At 55.9% G+C, this 13,612-nt stretch overlaps 1 protein-coding gene and 1 long non-coding RNA gene across 5 annotated transcripts in view; one reads left to right on the forward strand and one right to left on the reverse strand.

Moving 5' to 3' along the window:
* The window catches only part of XPC (XPC complex subunit, DNA damage recognition and repair factor), a 23,457-nt gene that overhangs the window by 4,349 nt on the left and 5,496 nt on the right, over positions 1 to 13,612 (forward strand). For 3 of the 4 annotated variants that reach the window (XR_011250875.1, XM_069561758.1, XM_069561759.1), the window contains exons 2-9: positions 1,827 to 2,022; positions 4,329 to 4,447; positions 7,069 to 7,192; positions 8,045 to 8,129; positions 9,022 to 9,179; positions 9,445 to 9,565; positions 11,034 to 11,123; positions 11,895 to 12,776. Coding sequence is in view for 3 of the 4 variants with exons in the window: in XM_069561758.1 (XP_069417859.1) it covers positions 1,827 to 2,022; positions 4,329 to 4,447; positions 7,069 to 7,192; positions 8,045 to 8,129; positions 9,022 to 9,179; positions 9,445 to 9,565; positions 11,034 to 11,123; positions 11,895 to 12,776 (1,775 nt within the window). In the remaining variant the exon portion in view is untranslated. The remainder of the gene's footprint in view (positions 1 to 1,826; positions 2,023 to 4,328; positions 4,448 to 7,068; positions 7,193 to 8,044; positions 8,130 to 9,021; positions 9,180 to 9,444; positions 9,566 to 11,033; positions 11,124 to 11,894; positions 12,777 to 13,612) is intronic. The other variant, XM_069561760.1, reaches the window with a different exon arrangement.
* LOC138424586 (uncharacterized) lies at positions 2,257 to 4,586 on the reverse strand. Its single transcript, XR_011250876.1, has 5 exons — positions 4,306 to 4,586; positions 3,904 to 4,101; positions 3,330 to 3,416; positions 2,851 to 2,942; positions 2,257 to 2,453 (listed from the first exon to the last, which is right to left on the reverse strand). It is a non-coding gene; the product is annotated as an uncharacterized lncRNA (long non-coding RNA).

A 13,612-nucleotide genomic window follows, 5' to 3' on the forward strand; every position in this document is an offset into this window, starting at 1 on the left:
TCTTAAGAGATGACTACATCATATATCATTGTGTGGCTGCACCATAATTAACGACTTAATCAATGTCCATTTACTGGATGGGCATTCAGACTTTTAAAATTTTGGATACTTTGAATAATGATACTATAAACGTTTTTTAGAGTCACAGTTCGCTTCCCTTGTTCTCACTGTTAACTTCTCTACTTCTCTATTCAAAGCACAGAAATGCACACCTCTGCCTTCCAACCAACCAAGTTTAGAGAGGAAGAAACAGGACTTCTGAAGCAACTGCCCACCTGCATGTTTAGATTAGTCAAGTATTGAGCATCTTATTAACAGAGGGCTAAAAACCATTGTAGGATCTAGAAATCCTGGTTTTCAGTATGCCCTACCAAATTGTCAGGTCGTAAATAAACTTTTGGCCTTGAAATAAGAAATCTGAAGAAACAGAACCCAGTCAGTGATTTTAGCCAGCATTGAAACAAACGCTGCTAAAAGGTGAAATCTGTTGTTGTTGTTGTTTTTAGCTCAAAAGGAAGAGTCTCTTTCTTCCATGCAAAATTGTATTCTTGGGGACTAAAAATACATATGCAGGGTGTCAGCAGTTCAAACCATAAATGAAAGGAATTAATTAATTTGAAACTTTAGGTTACTACCTCAGCTCCTTCTGGGACCTCAAAAAAGGTTAGAGTATTTTTGTTTTGCAATATTACCTGAAGCAGAGTTGTGCAGAGGAAAAAAGATGATTTATTTCAGATTTAAGATAATTTGCCTGGCTATATTTATAATAGAAAAATATTTTCCCCTGTTGTATTAATATATTATAACATATGTAATATAGTTATGTGTTAAGAGACCATGCTTTTAGATACCCTAGTGGAGCTAAAATGAACAGTGTATGGGTTTTTTATATTTCCTTTTAACAAAATTTTATTATTTTATTTATTAATTATTAATAATGGTTAGTTATTAAAATACAGTTGTTTTTCAGTTACTGCTAACTTATTCCAACCTGAAGCTTGCTGAGGGGCTTCCCAGGGGGCGCTGGTGGTAAAGAGCCCGCCTGCCAGTGCAGGAGACATAAGAGATACAGGTCCAACTTCTGGTTCAGGAAGCTCCCCTGGAGGAGGGCATGGCGACCTACTCCAGTATTCTTGCTTGGAAAATGCCATGGACAGAGGAGCCTGGCAAGCTATAGTCCATGGGGTTGCACAGAGTTGGACACGACTGAAACGACTTAGCGTACACATAAGCTCGTATGAGTGGCATTTGGGTTAGACTGGATAGACTTCATAAAGTGTGTGTTTTGAGCAGCGTTTGGTTTCAAAAGACAGCAGAAGCTTAGATTAGGGGAAATCATTGTTGTTCAGTTGCTCAGTCGTGTCTGACCCTTTGCGACCCCATGGACTGCAGCATGCCAGGCTTCCTTGTCCTTCACGCTCAGACATGTTTATAAACTTGAAGCTTTTCACTTAGTAGGGGTGGATTATCCCTAAAATAATTAGTCTCAGCAGGTAGTAACAAGCAAGGTGTTAGTTAATGGATTGATGCGTTTTCCTTGCTGGACATTAGGTAAAATTTAAGGTTTGCAGTTTAGGTTTTATGGGTCGTGTGCTGGTGTCTCTATAGCCTTAGGAGGTAGAACAGAGTAACTGATGAAGGAAGCGTGTATTCTGCAGACCAGCTGGAGGTGGAAGGGGCTGAACGCTGGTTTTTGACCAAACATGGGATGTTGATGGGCGTCTGGAGAGAGGTCACCAGGGAGGACTTCTGTGACCCTGCCCACGAACCTGCAATGTCTCCGCTTTTCCTGTGTCCCTTCTCTCGTGTTCCATGTGGTCATCCAGACGTCGTCAAAGATGAGAAACCACTAAAGAAGAGCCCTCCCACAAAAGTTTCCCGAGGAAAGCGGAAGAGAGGCTGCGGTGATGCTGGGAGCTCAGCAGACGGTCCAGTGACAAGGAAGGCGGCCAAGGTTTCAGTGAAATCTGAAGAGCCCCAGGCTGTAAAGGATGAAGCCCTCAGCGAAGGGGAAGATTTCAGGTGAGACGGCGGAAAATGTCTTGACCAGGTCCATCAGAGAAGTGTGACTAAGGAAACCTGCTCCTGTTGCTCGTCTCTGGGGTCTGTGGAAAAAGTGGGATCTTTAAACAGATCTAGGTAGCGCTCGTGGAGAAGGCGATGGCACCCCACTCCACTACTCTTGCCTGGAAAATCCCATGGACGGAGGACCCTGGTAGGCTGCAGTCCATGGGGTCACGAAGAGTCGGACACGACTGAGCGGCTACACTTTCACTTTTCACTTTCATGCATTGGAGAAGGCAATGGCACCCCACTCCAGTGTTCTTGCCTGGAGAATCCCAGGGACGGGGGAGCCTGGTGGGCTGCCGTCTCTGGGGTCGCGCAGAGTCGGACACGCCTGAAGCGGCTTAGCAGCAGCAGCAGCAGCAGATAGCGCTCGGGCCACTGTAAGACTGGAAGAGTCGTGGTGACTGTAGGTCACCTCCCAGCCTCTGCAGATGAGGACCACCGCTTGCAGAGAGTGAGTTACTCATGGCTACACAGCTAGATGGTGGCAGAAGCCAGGATGAGACGCAGGGCTTCAGCTCCTGGCCCAGCGCTGTTTCTACCCCACAGACGTTAGGTACATGAGGCGTTTCCCCGGCGTCCCAGCCGCGTCCTGTCCTGCTCCCCTCGCGTTCGCGCTGCTCCTGCCCAACTGGACGCCCCCCTTCACTCGACACGTGCTCACCATCTGCCTGCAGCCTAGAAGTGTCCTGCCACCTTGACGATGCAGAACAGAGCTCACCCGCCCCTCGGCCCCCTCTCCGCCTCTGGCTTCTTGCCGCATCTCTGAAGAGTGTAACTCACCTCCTTGTGTTATACTTGCTTGTGTCCAAGCCACACACCCCCATGAGCTCTCAGTCGGCCGTTACACTCACTTGTGTCTCCATCATACCCTCCTGTGAGTGCACAGACGGCTGTTACACTTAGTCGTGTCCAAGCCACACACCCCTGTGAGCTCTCAGACGGCTGGAACCACGCCGGCTCACCTCTGTATGCCCCGTGGCATCTAGGGCAGGGCCTCTCACAGTGCCTGAGCGTATTGACAATTTGGTGAACCATGCCTGTAAACCTCGTGATCACTTGATCATCTGCCTCCGGGGAATGTTGCGGGAGGGGGTGGGGGGTGCAGGGAAGAGGACCAACAGAGAGGCCGCAGTTGCCGCTTTACGTCAGAGATGAGGCCTCTCTCGGTGTCAGCTCTCCCGGCATCCCCCAGTGCTGGCTGGGAGGTAGCCCAGGACAGGGCAGCTGTGGGAAGGAGCACGGCGGGCGCGTGGACTCACCACCGTCATTCGCCTCCTCTTCCCTAAGACTCTTCCTCGCAGCGCCGCTGAGCTTCCTGCTTCCCGCTCCCACCTGCTGGATTCTTTCTGCAGCAAAGTCCATGTACAGATCAGCCAGGACGCTGCCAGGGAAAGCCCGGCTCCCCTTTTTGCCTCTAGGCTGGGAAGTGACATTTCTCCCACGTTCACTCTTAAGGGGATATTTTTGTTTCTGTGCTTTTGAAAGGAAGCGGCAGGCTAAAAAGGGAGTGTCTTGTCTTTTTAGAACTGAAGTCTGAAGCTAGTTAATTTAAGTGTTTGTGCTAAAATCTTGGGTAATATTCTCACTGGACACCATGTGTCAAATCTTAACAAAAGCTAAAAGTAACTCGGGGCTCTAAAGATGTTTCACGTGTGAATTTGCAGAAATGTTAATACATTGCGTGTGAGCAAGCACTGAGTCCTGAGCCAGCGTGTAGCCAGCTTCGCATCTGCAGAGTTCTGTGCCTGCGCTCCAGCCGTCCGTGTTCCTCATGACGCACCCCCACGCACCTAGGAGTTAAATTCTACCGGCCTCAGTCGCCTTTCATCTTACCTCTCAGAGGCCGCGAGGGGCAGCAAGTGCGAACCCTTCCCTCTTTCTTGCTGGCGTCTGGCTGCACATGTGCCCACAGGCATCGTGGCTTCTCCTTCTGGGACCTGCATTCTCTTCGTGGTCTCGTCTCCCTTCCCCATCTGTTTGCAGACAGCTGTCTCCCTTCGCACAGCCTCAGGGTGCGGGTTCACGCTCCTCCTGTTTCCGAAGACACGTCTAGTATTAGACCCCTGATCAGAGCCCATCCTGGTGGGAACCCGAGGCCCAGGAACATGCAGGGCGTGAGACTCAGAGCTCCCAAACCATCTTCAACTAACGGCAGCAGATTCACAGTAAAGAGAAGGAGCCTTGAGAGGGGAGCTTAGCTTCCCCGTGGCACCGGGACGTGCGCGCTTTCTTCACCTTCCTCTGTGGTCTCTGCACAGGGGCTTGCCGAGCGCCCGCAGGAAGGGCCAGCCCCCGGAGCGAGAGGCCGCTGCGGACAAAGGCAGCTGCAAGGGGGACGATGAGGAAGACAGCGAGGAGGACTGGGAAGAGGTGGAAGGTAAGGCGGCCCCCCTTCCCCCAGAACAGTCGTCCTGTTTGCCTGCTGGGCTCTGTTCCGGGTCACGTCCCGGCAGCCCTGTTCTTTTCTTGGAAAACAAGGAAGGCGAAGACAAGGCCGCAGCAGGAACTTGCTTTTGATGTAAGGGACAGTTCACGGCCAGGTCACCCCCGAGGGTTGTGCCTCCTCTTCCTCTGGAGGCACTCAGTGAGAGAGACACGTGTGCTCACACGAGCCTCGGGTCCAGCTCTGCCCCTCGTGCAGCCGTGTGCGTGAGTGTGTCCAGCAGTGCGAGCTGATCTTGTTTTCCAGAATGGTTGTCGGTAAACACCGCACATTCCCTGTGAGCCGGGTGGTTGTGGGAGAGCGTGACGGGCCTGGCACATCCTGTACTCAGAGTAAACAGCGGCCAGGGTCACCGTCCTTGAGCCCCGCTGCCTGGCAGGGCTTTTCCCAGCTTTTCCTTTTGAAAGTGTTCAGACCTACAGAGAAATGGAGCCTGGAGTCCAGGCTCCGTCCGCCTGGACGCCTTGGCTTGACTGTTGCGCCGTAGGGGCCGAGTCTCTCCGTAACTCCGCTGGTGGGGCTGCGCGGAGGTCAGTCACAGACATCCTGACTCTTCACGCGTGAATGCTTCAGCGTCTATCTCCTGAGAGTAGGGCATTGTCCTCCCTGAGGAAATGCTGTCATCACGCAATTAAGGCCCTGATTACTGTGAGATGGTCCATTATAGCTGCCTTTTTTTCCTGTCTCCCCTCCCCCCGCCCCACCCCAAGTGCAGGATCTAATCAAGGTATTCGGTCTCTCTAATCTCGAGCAGAGACTCCACCCACCACCTACTGCACAGGGCGCAGGATTTTAGTCCCCTGCCCAGAGACTGAACCTGTGCCCCCTGCATGGGAGTGAGGAGCTCTAACCACTGGGCAACCAGGGAAGCGGCCCGTCCCCCGCCTCACTGTTTTGCTTTCCATTGTTTTTCAGTCATTAAGCCATGTCTGACTCTTTGTGGCCCCATGGACAGCAGCTCGCCAGCGTCCCCTGTCCTCGAGTATCTCCTGGAGTTTGCTCCAATTCGTAGCACTATTATTTTTTTAAATTTTGGCAGAGTCCTGGCCTCTTGTTCTGTAGAATGTCTCATGTTCTGGTTTATAATGGTGGTTAGCTTATTTGAATGCCCTCCTGCATGTCCTATGAACCGTGAGTCCAAAGACTTGGTTGCCTTTAGAGTAAACATTCTTTGGCAGGAATACTGCCAGTGATAACGCTCCATATTATCACTGAGCTCTGTGCTGCCTGGCGCATCCAGTAAGAGGCGCCTGGCGTCGGGTGGTCCTGCTGGCGATGCTAAGCCCGACCGTGTCTGTGGCCCTGCCTGGCTGTGCCAGTGGAAAGGCTCGTTGTCCTTCTGAGTCTCTGTGAAGACCCTGTGCCCCAGTCCCTTCTACTTAATGGTGTCGGTGTGATCTCGACTGAGTCAGAGATCATTCTAGTGAGCATTACAAAGTGGCACTATTTTGATTGTCCTTTCACAGATAATCGTTAGCTGACTGATCCGTAAAGCAGAGGTCTCCCTCTTAAGGCCTGTGTTTATTTGGTCATTTCTTTTGGCCATCACCGTGGACGTAAAAATTTAACTCTGTCAGCAACTATCCTCTTTAGCCTTTTGACCTTCAGACTGCCCCCACATTTGGCGAGCAGGAGCCCCTTTAAGCAGATGTGCTGTGCTGGCTGATGTGGCCTCAGTAGTGTCTGAGAATGGTTTTGTTCTTTGGCGCAGTGAGCATGTGGTGTTCCAGGGTCTCCCTGTGGCAGAGCTGGAATCGGCCCCGTCCATTCTAGTAGGAGCCGGCACACAGAAACCAGGGTCTCAGCACCGGGTGTGGTCATTGCCTCTAGGTCCAGAGCCTGTTACATTCAGTTCAGCAAAGTTAATTTTGGCCCGCGACCCACTCCAGTACTCTTGCCTGGAGAATCCCATGGATGGAGGAGCCTGGCGGGCTGCAGTCCATGGGGTTGCTGGGAGTCAGACACGACTGAGCGTCTTCACTTTCACTTTTCACTTTCCTGCGTTGGAGAAGGAAATGGCAACCCACTCCAGTGTTCTTGCCTGGAGAATCCCAGGGACGGCGGAGCCTGGTGGGCTGCCGTCTGTGGGGTCGCACAGAATCGGACACGCCTGACGCGCCTTCGCAGCAGCAGCAGCAGTGTTTACAAGCAGCGTAGTGGAGGAGGAGATGAGAAAGGTGCCCGCCTCGCCGTGTGTGCGTTTACAGGCTAGTCTGAAGCCATGCCTCTACAAAGTGAGCCACGGGGGCTTTACTGTAGTAATTCGGAGAACAGTGCTCCCGCCCCCCGGCCGCACGGCCCCAGGGTCTGTGTCTGACTCACCCCCATCCCTGTGTCTGAGGATCTTCCCCCAGGGCTGTTGTTCCCGGCGCTCATGCAGGTTAGTGAGACACCTAGACGTGCGTGCTCAGGGCCTCTCCTAGGAACTCAGAGCAGGGGTCTCGACGGTTTTCCTGCCTCACTTCCTCCACCCCAGCAGAACCTTATTGTTGTTCAGTACACTGCCTCTTATAACAATAATTGTTATCATTGATCTAAAAAATTACTGTTGCTAGAAGTTAGTGAGCCCGTGCCGGGTGCCGTGGGGGAAAGCGCAGCCTTCTCTGCATCTGCTCTGCCCGTGAAGCCAGTGGAGATAGAGATTGAGACACCGGAGCAGTTGAAGGCCAGAGAAAGAAGGTACGATCAAGCACTTGCTTCCAGATTTCCGTCATGTCTCACCATCGGCAGCTGCTCCCCAGGAAAGGTTTTGCAAAGCACGTAGGATTCGCGGGCTGAGTGTCCAGGTTGTCAGGAGCCTTAGGCGAGAGAGCCCTGGGCTCACCTTGAGGACTTGAAGGCGAAACCTTTGTGTCCAGGCGGGTGCAGACATGCCAAGGGCCGTGCAGGGCGCCTGTTACCGTATTGACTGTTCAGGACAGCATGTGGCTGAGGGCCCGGAGACTCAGGCTAAGGAACGTTTCAGCTGCGAGTGGGGGAGCCCCGATCTGTGTCTGTCCGGCTGACCGGACAGCCCAGCTTGTGTCCCGCGGCATCGCTGCAGGGCCTGCGGCAGTGCCCCCCGTGGGTGGGGGTCTCCCCGGCTCCTTCCAGGGGTCTCCGGTCCCTCTGCAGTGCATCTCCTGGTAGTTAACTGGTCTTGAGCCTCCCACGTGATAGGCGCCTGATCAAGGAGGGAGATAAAAGAAGTCATTCAGGAGGTTTTCTTAAAGGGGCTTGGGACAGAGACGAGAGGGATCTTACGGCAGGACAGCTTTGCACAAACAAGCAACGTGTGCTGACTTAACGCCAAGGCAGTGGGCCTCGGGAGGTGGGGCATTCGGGGTGGTCAGAAGGGAGGCCTGGCAGGTGCGGGTCAGGGGAGGGAATGACCTGGGCCGGGGTTTGCGGGCGAGGAGGCGTAGGACCGGCCAGCAGCAGGTCTGCTGGGTAGCACGGCCCGAGTCATTGTCCCCGAAACACATCAGTGGGGACGGGCGAGTGGGGTCAGGCTTCCCCCTCCACTTTGGGATTGTTCAATGTGCGTTGCAGTGAAAAGATCAAAATGGAGTTTGAGACGTATCTTCGGAGGATGATGAAACGTTTCAGTAAGGAGATTCACGAGGACACGCACAAGGTAAGGAGGGGCAGACGGGCAGAGGGGTGGATGGGCGGATGGCAGTCAGGTGGACGACTGACGGACGATGGGCTGGCGGACGGGGCGGACGGGGCGGACAGGCCGGCCGCTCCGACCAGGGGCCGGTGTGCGGGGCGTTGGTGCTCCCTCGGCGCTCCGTCGGCCACGCCTCTGGCTCTCCTGAAGCGAGGTGGGGTGATGAGGGGCTGACAGTGGCGTCTGCCCAGGAGGGCGCATGAGGCGTCAGCTCCGCATTCCCCTCCCCTCCCCTCGCTCGGCCGATCGGTAACACTGGGTCCGGCCTCAGCTGAAGGCGTGGCGGCTCCTGACTTCAGCTGGCACTTACTGGACACACACAGGCCTTGCGAGGAGCCTGGCGCTGTGGGCAGAGACTCGCACGAAGCTTGTCTCCTACCGTTCAGGACCTTCTGTCTCACAGATGGAATGGGAGAGACCTCAGAACAGGGAGACTCAGGACGCAGAACGAGGGGAGATGAGTGCGGGCCCCAGCAGCTGAGGAAGGCCTCGCTTAGGAGAGGGGTCGGGGCGGGTCAGGGGAGGCCGGAGTGGGGAGAGGCCGCACCGACAGTCCTTTAGACCCCAGGCTTCCTGACGTTGCATCCGCAGATCCTTCAGGATGCACCTCCAACAGGCAAGACCTCTTAGAGAAAAGAAGTTTGTACTTTGCAGCTTTGAGATTTGACTGTTTCTCTGAGGGAAGGAGCATCTAGAGAGAAGAGGAGGGTGAAAGAGGCTTGGGAAATGGCTGTGCTAGGAGCTCTATGTTTTTGTATATAGAAATGATGGCAGGTATTTCCTGTCCTCAAAACGTCTCCGAATCTGGCAGCCACACTCCCTCTGGTTTTCAGGCTTCCCATTTCCCTCTTCTCAGGTTCACCTGCTGTGTCTGCTGGCAAACGGCTTCTACCGAAACAGCATCTGCAACCAGCCAGACCTGCAAGCCATTGGCCTCTCCATCATCCCAACGCGTTTCACCAAAGTGCCACCCCGAGACGTGGACGTCTCCTACCTGTCCAACCTGGTGAAATGGTAGGGCCCTGCGGGCTGTCCTACAGAGCGTAGGGCAGGATTTGGGTCTCAGGGACTGGGTGCAGGTCAGTCCCACAGACCCTCCTTGAGGGGAAGGTCTGAGCTGGGTCTTCAGGAGTTGGCCAGACAGGCTGGGAAGAAGAACACGGGGAGGGGGGCTTCTGAGCCCCTCTCGAGGCTCCCCGCTGTGAGTTCTGGCCGTAGGAGGACAAGGCTTCTCTTTGCCCTGGCCTCTCACACAGAGAAGTACCTGGTTTCTCTCCAGGTTCATCGGGACGTTCACAGTGAATGCGGAGCTCTCGACCAACGACCAGGACGGCCTGCAGACGACGCTGGAGCGGAGGTTCGCCATTTACTCGGCAAGAGACAATGAGGAGCTGGTCCACGTGAGTGCCGCCCTGGCAGCGCTGCTCTGTGGGTCTGTGAGCCGGCGACAGTGGCAGTCGTGTGCCGTGCACCGTTCAGACTGCTGTACAGACGCTTCCTCGCTCAGGTCTCGTAAGATAAAAGCAGGTACCGGAGCTCAGAGGAGCGGAATGACTTCCTTAGGGCCAGTCTAAGCACTGGAGTCAGGCCTGGGGCCAGCCTGAGCACTGAGAGCTGGCCCTCTCCCGTCTCCACTCGGCGTCCTGGAGTAAAGCACTTAGCTCGTGGTCAGGTGCCCTACAGTTGTTTACAGTGTTCAAAAGTGGTGTTCAAAAGTCCCAAGGAGGGACTTCCCTGGTGGTCCAGCGGCTAAGACTGCATGCTCCCAGTGAAGGGGGCCTGGGTTCGAACGCTGGTCTGGGAACTAGATCCCAGATGCCACAAGTAAGACCCAGTGCAGCCATAAAAAATAAACATTAAAAAAAAAAAGGCCTAATGTTGGCTGCAGAAATCCTGCAGAGGGTGTTTCCGTACCGTCCACATTGGGCAGTGACCTGGCAGACCGCTGTGCGGCGAGGAGGGTTCTGTCCAGGAGCCGTAGCGAAGAGCTTCTGTGCACGCAGGGTTCGTCACACGCTCAAAGTCCCCTCAGGTAGAGCTCCGTCTCAGTGAAACAGGTAGAAATGTGGTCTTGTCCTCGAAGATTCCTGTCAGCACGTATGCACTTGTGTCCGAGCCTCGGATTCTGTTTAGGGAGAGAGACAGACGTTTTGAATCTTTAGAGACCGTATGACCGGCATCTTTACTTTCTCTTCTGGTTTGGCATGAAGACGTCTGAGGATCTGGCCAGGAACTGTGCTGTTTACCCACCAGCCAGAGGAGGACGGTGGTGTTTCAGCAGCATCCTCCCAGCCTGTGTTCCTGTGTATCTGTGTGCACGTTTTCTTCCTGCAGTTTTATTAAGCAAAAACAATCGTTTTTTGTTTTTTTTTTAAGAAAAAGAAGTGAGCAGTTCTGTTCACAGTGCTGTCCAGCCACCGCCTGTTCCCAAATTCCGGCTGCTGCCCCAGAAGGGAGCCCCTTGCCCACCACACAGCCACCCACCTCCCCGGGGGCTGGCGGCCACCGGCCTGTGTTCTGTCTGTGGGTTTGCACAGCTTGGATACTTCAGCGCTCATTGTCTCCCACCCGTGCGTTCACAGACTCACTGCCTGCCGATCAGACGTCTCCCTACAGGGGTTGAGCCCGCAGAGGCGGGCCCCGAGGGAACAGAGGGCCGGCTGCTGTACCCGGCTGTGGGGCGGCATCCCAGGTTCTGGAACCCAAGCGGGTCCTGGGGGCGGTCCTCGCAGTAGCCGAGGGGCAGCTCCGTGTGGCCTTCCGTGTCCGGCTCCTTTGACTTGCCATGTCTTCAGCGTTCATTCACCACACGGGATCACTCCGATCCTTCTTTCCCGAGGATAAGCATGTTCTTCTTTCTCATTGTAGATATTTTTACTGCTTCTCCGGGCCCTGCATCTCCCTACCCGCCTCGTACTGTCTCTGCAGCCAATTCCTCTGAAGTTATCAGCAGCGAAGGTGACGTTCCCGGGCCTCCCAGAGGAAAGGATGGGTGGTCAGGGAGGAGTGAGAAATTGCCTGAGATTTAGCCAGACCTGCTCGTGAGGCTACTTTTAAAGGCAGTCTTTGCGGAGCAGGCTCCCCTGAGTGGGCCTGGCTCGGGCGCTGTGCAGGGAAGCTGTGTGCAGGGCGGGTAGAGGGGCCTGTAGGCCGGGCTCCTTGGCGCGCTCGTTTCTGCGCTGCGGATGGTACGGTAGAGAGCTGCTCGTCCTCTTCAGCGGTGTGGGCTGAGGTGGGGAGCCTCTGGACCCTGCCGTCATCCAGGAAGGGGGATGAACAGTGCTCCCTGGGGGTGGGGGCACTGTCTGAAATTTGGTCCAGAAGTCAAGTTTTAATAATCTCTGAATTGTTAATAATGCGATTGTGCTTGCAAAGTGCCTTATGTGTAAGATGGGTACTCCTGCTGAGGAAACTGAGACTCAGCGCTGACATGATTTATCCACGTCACAGAAAACTAAGATGCAGAAGTGGATTTGAACCCGGGTTTGTCTGGTCCCACATCCTGTGCTCACTTGACAGTGAGAAGAATCAGACTGTGGGCTCCTCTCGGGTGCTGTAGAATTTAGTGAGCGCTTTCTCACCCCCGCTGGAGGGCAGCCAGCCCGTCACTGAGCTGGGGACGTCTGGTGTATGCCGGCGCTCCAGCAGGACTTAGGCCTGTTAGATGGCAGAATTTTTATCGTATCATTAGCTAAAGATAAAAAGCAGAAATTTCCTGTTCTGTTTAAGGGAAAGAAACCTTCCAAGGAAAGATCCACAGAGGCGCCTGGGGGCTCCTCAGAAGCCTCCAGCCACGCTCCGGGAAAGCCCAGCGAAGGAAGCCGAGGAGACGACGTGTCTTCTGGGGGCGCTGGTGGGGCCCGTGCCAGAGGGAAGGGGGGCAAGGCGGCCGCAGGCAGGAGGCCACGGGGGGAGTCCCCGTCCAGCGGGGAGGACGCGGGCCAGGCTCGGGGGCAGAGACGGGGGACCCGGAGGCGAGCGCAGTCCCGGAGGCGGCGGGCGGCTGCCAGGGTGTCTTACAAGGAGGAGAGCGGGAGCGGCGCAGGCAGCAGCGGCTCTGACTTTGAGCCTTCCAGCGAGGACAGCTGCCGCCCGTCCGATGAGGATTCCGAGCCCGGCTTGCCCAGGCGGCGGAGCGCCCCCGCCCCTCAGAGAACGAAGGCGGGGTCCAAGAGCAGGTCCAAGTCCCAGCACGGAAGCCGCCATCCGCCCCCTGGCTTCGCAGAAGCATCGGCCAGCGCTGCGGGCAGTAAGCTGGAGAGGGGCAAGAAACCGTCGGGGGCCGGTGGGAAGGCAGGCAGCGGACAGGGCGCGCCCGGCGTGGACCAGTGGCTGGAGGTGTTCTCGGAGCGCGAGGAGAAGTGGGTGTGTGTGGACTGTGTGCACGGCGTGGTGGGCCAGCCCCTGACCTGCTACCAGTACGCCACCAAGCCCGTGACCTACGTCGTGGGCATCGACGGCACCGGCTGCGTGCGCGACGTCACGCAGAGGTACGACCCCGCCTGGCTGACGGCGACTCGCAAGAGCCGCGTGGACGCTGCCTGGTGGGCAGAGACCCTGCGCCCCTACCGGAGCCCGCTGGTGGACAGGGAGCAGCGGGAGGACCAGGAGGTGAGGACCGGGGGCAGCGCCGGGCCCGCGCTGGGGGGTTTGGAGTGCTGCCTCAGTTAACGGTCAGAGCGGCCGGGGCGCTCTGGTTATTAAAATCAAGCTGGGGTATTGCAGCCTTGATCTCACCAGCTACACATTGAGGCTCTGAGAGATGAGCTGACTCGGTATGGGAACCAAGGTTGCGCTGGCTCCTAAGCCTGTGACCTTGCAGTTATTGCCCGGTAACAAATGTGGAGCTTGATGTAAGTCAGGTAAGTCGTCCCGAGTGAAAGAGGAAAACACTCAGTAGCCCCCGCTCAGCATGCGCCCGCGCACAGGTGTGCAAACCAGCATCGCTGCCGCGACCCTGGACTCAGCCCCGGGGAGGAGCGCGGAGTGCTGAGGAGGCGCCTTGTCGGTTGCAGGGCGCTCCAGGAGCTCACTCAGGGAGTGGCTCCGAGGTGACGGGGTCTCGCATCCGTGCCGAGCCTGCTGTGACTCACCTAGTTCATGGGCTTGCTCAGAAGCTGGCCGCGCGGGCTTGCTCCCGCCTCCCCACGTGCTGGTCCTCCTTGTCTGTCGGGGATTTGAAGAGACGCTGAGGGCAAGCGCAGGAGAGCGGGGGAGAGGGATGAGGGTGGGAGCAGTGCGGTTGCCTGTGAGGAGCCAGGCCCTGGAAGCCGCGGAGGGGACAGGCGTGGATCGAAGCGGATGGAGAAGCTGTGGGTACTGTCTTGGTCTCTATGGGAGCCGGGCCCTGGAACCCGCATCACAGAATCATGGTGTCACTTATGGTGCAGCCTTCTCCCGAGGAAGGCTCTGCTCGGGCCGGCCACGCTGTCGAAGGGCAGGGGTGA

Source organism: Ovis canadensis, chromosome 19, assembly GCF_042477335.2.
Source record: "Ovis canadensis isolate MfBH-ARS-UI-01 breed Bighorn chromosome 19, ARS-UI_OviCan_v2, whole genome shotgun sequence".
NCBI classification, from domain to species: Eukaryota; Metazoa; Chordata; class Mammalia; order Artiodactyla; family Bovidae; genus Ovis; species Ovis canadensis.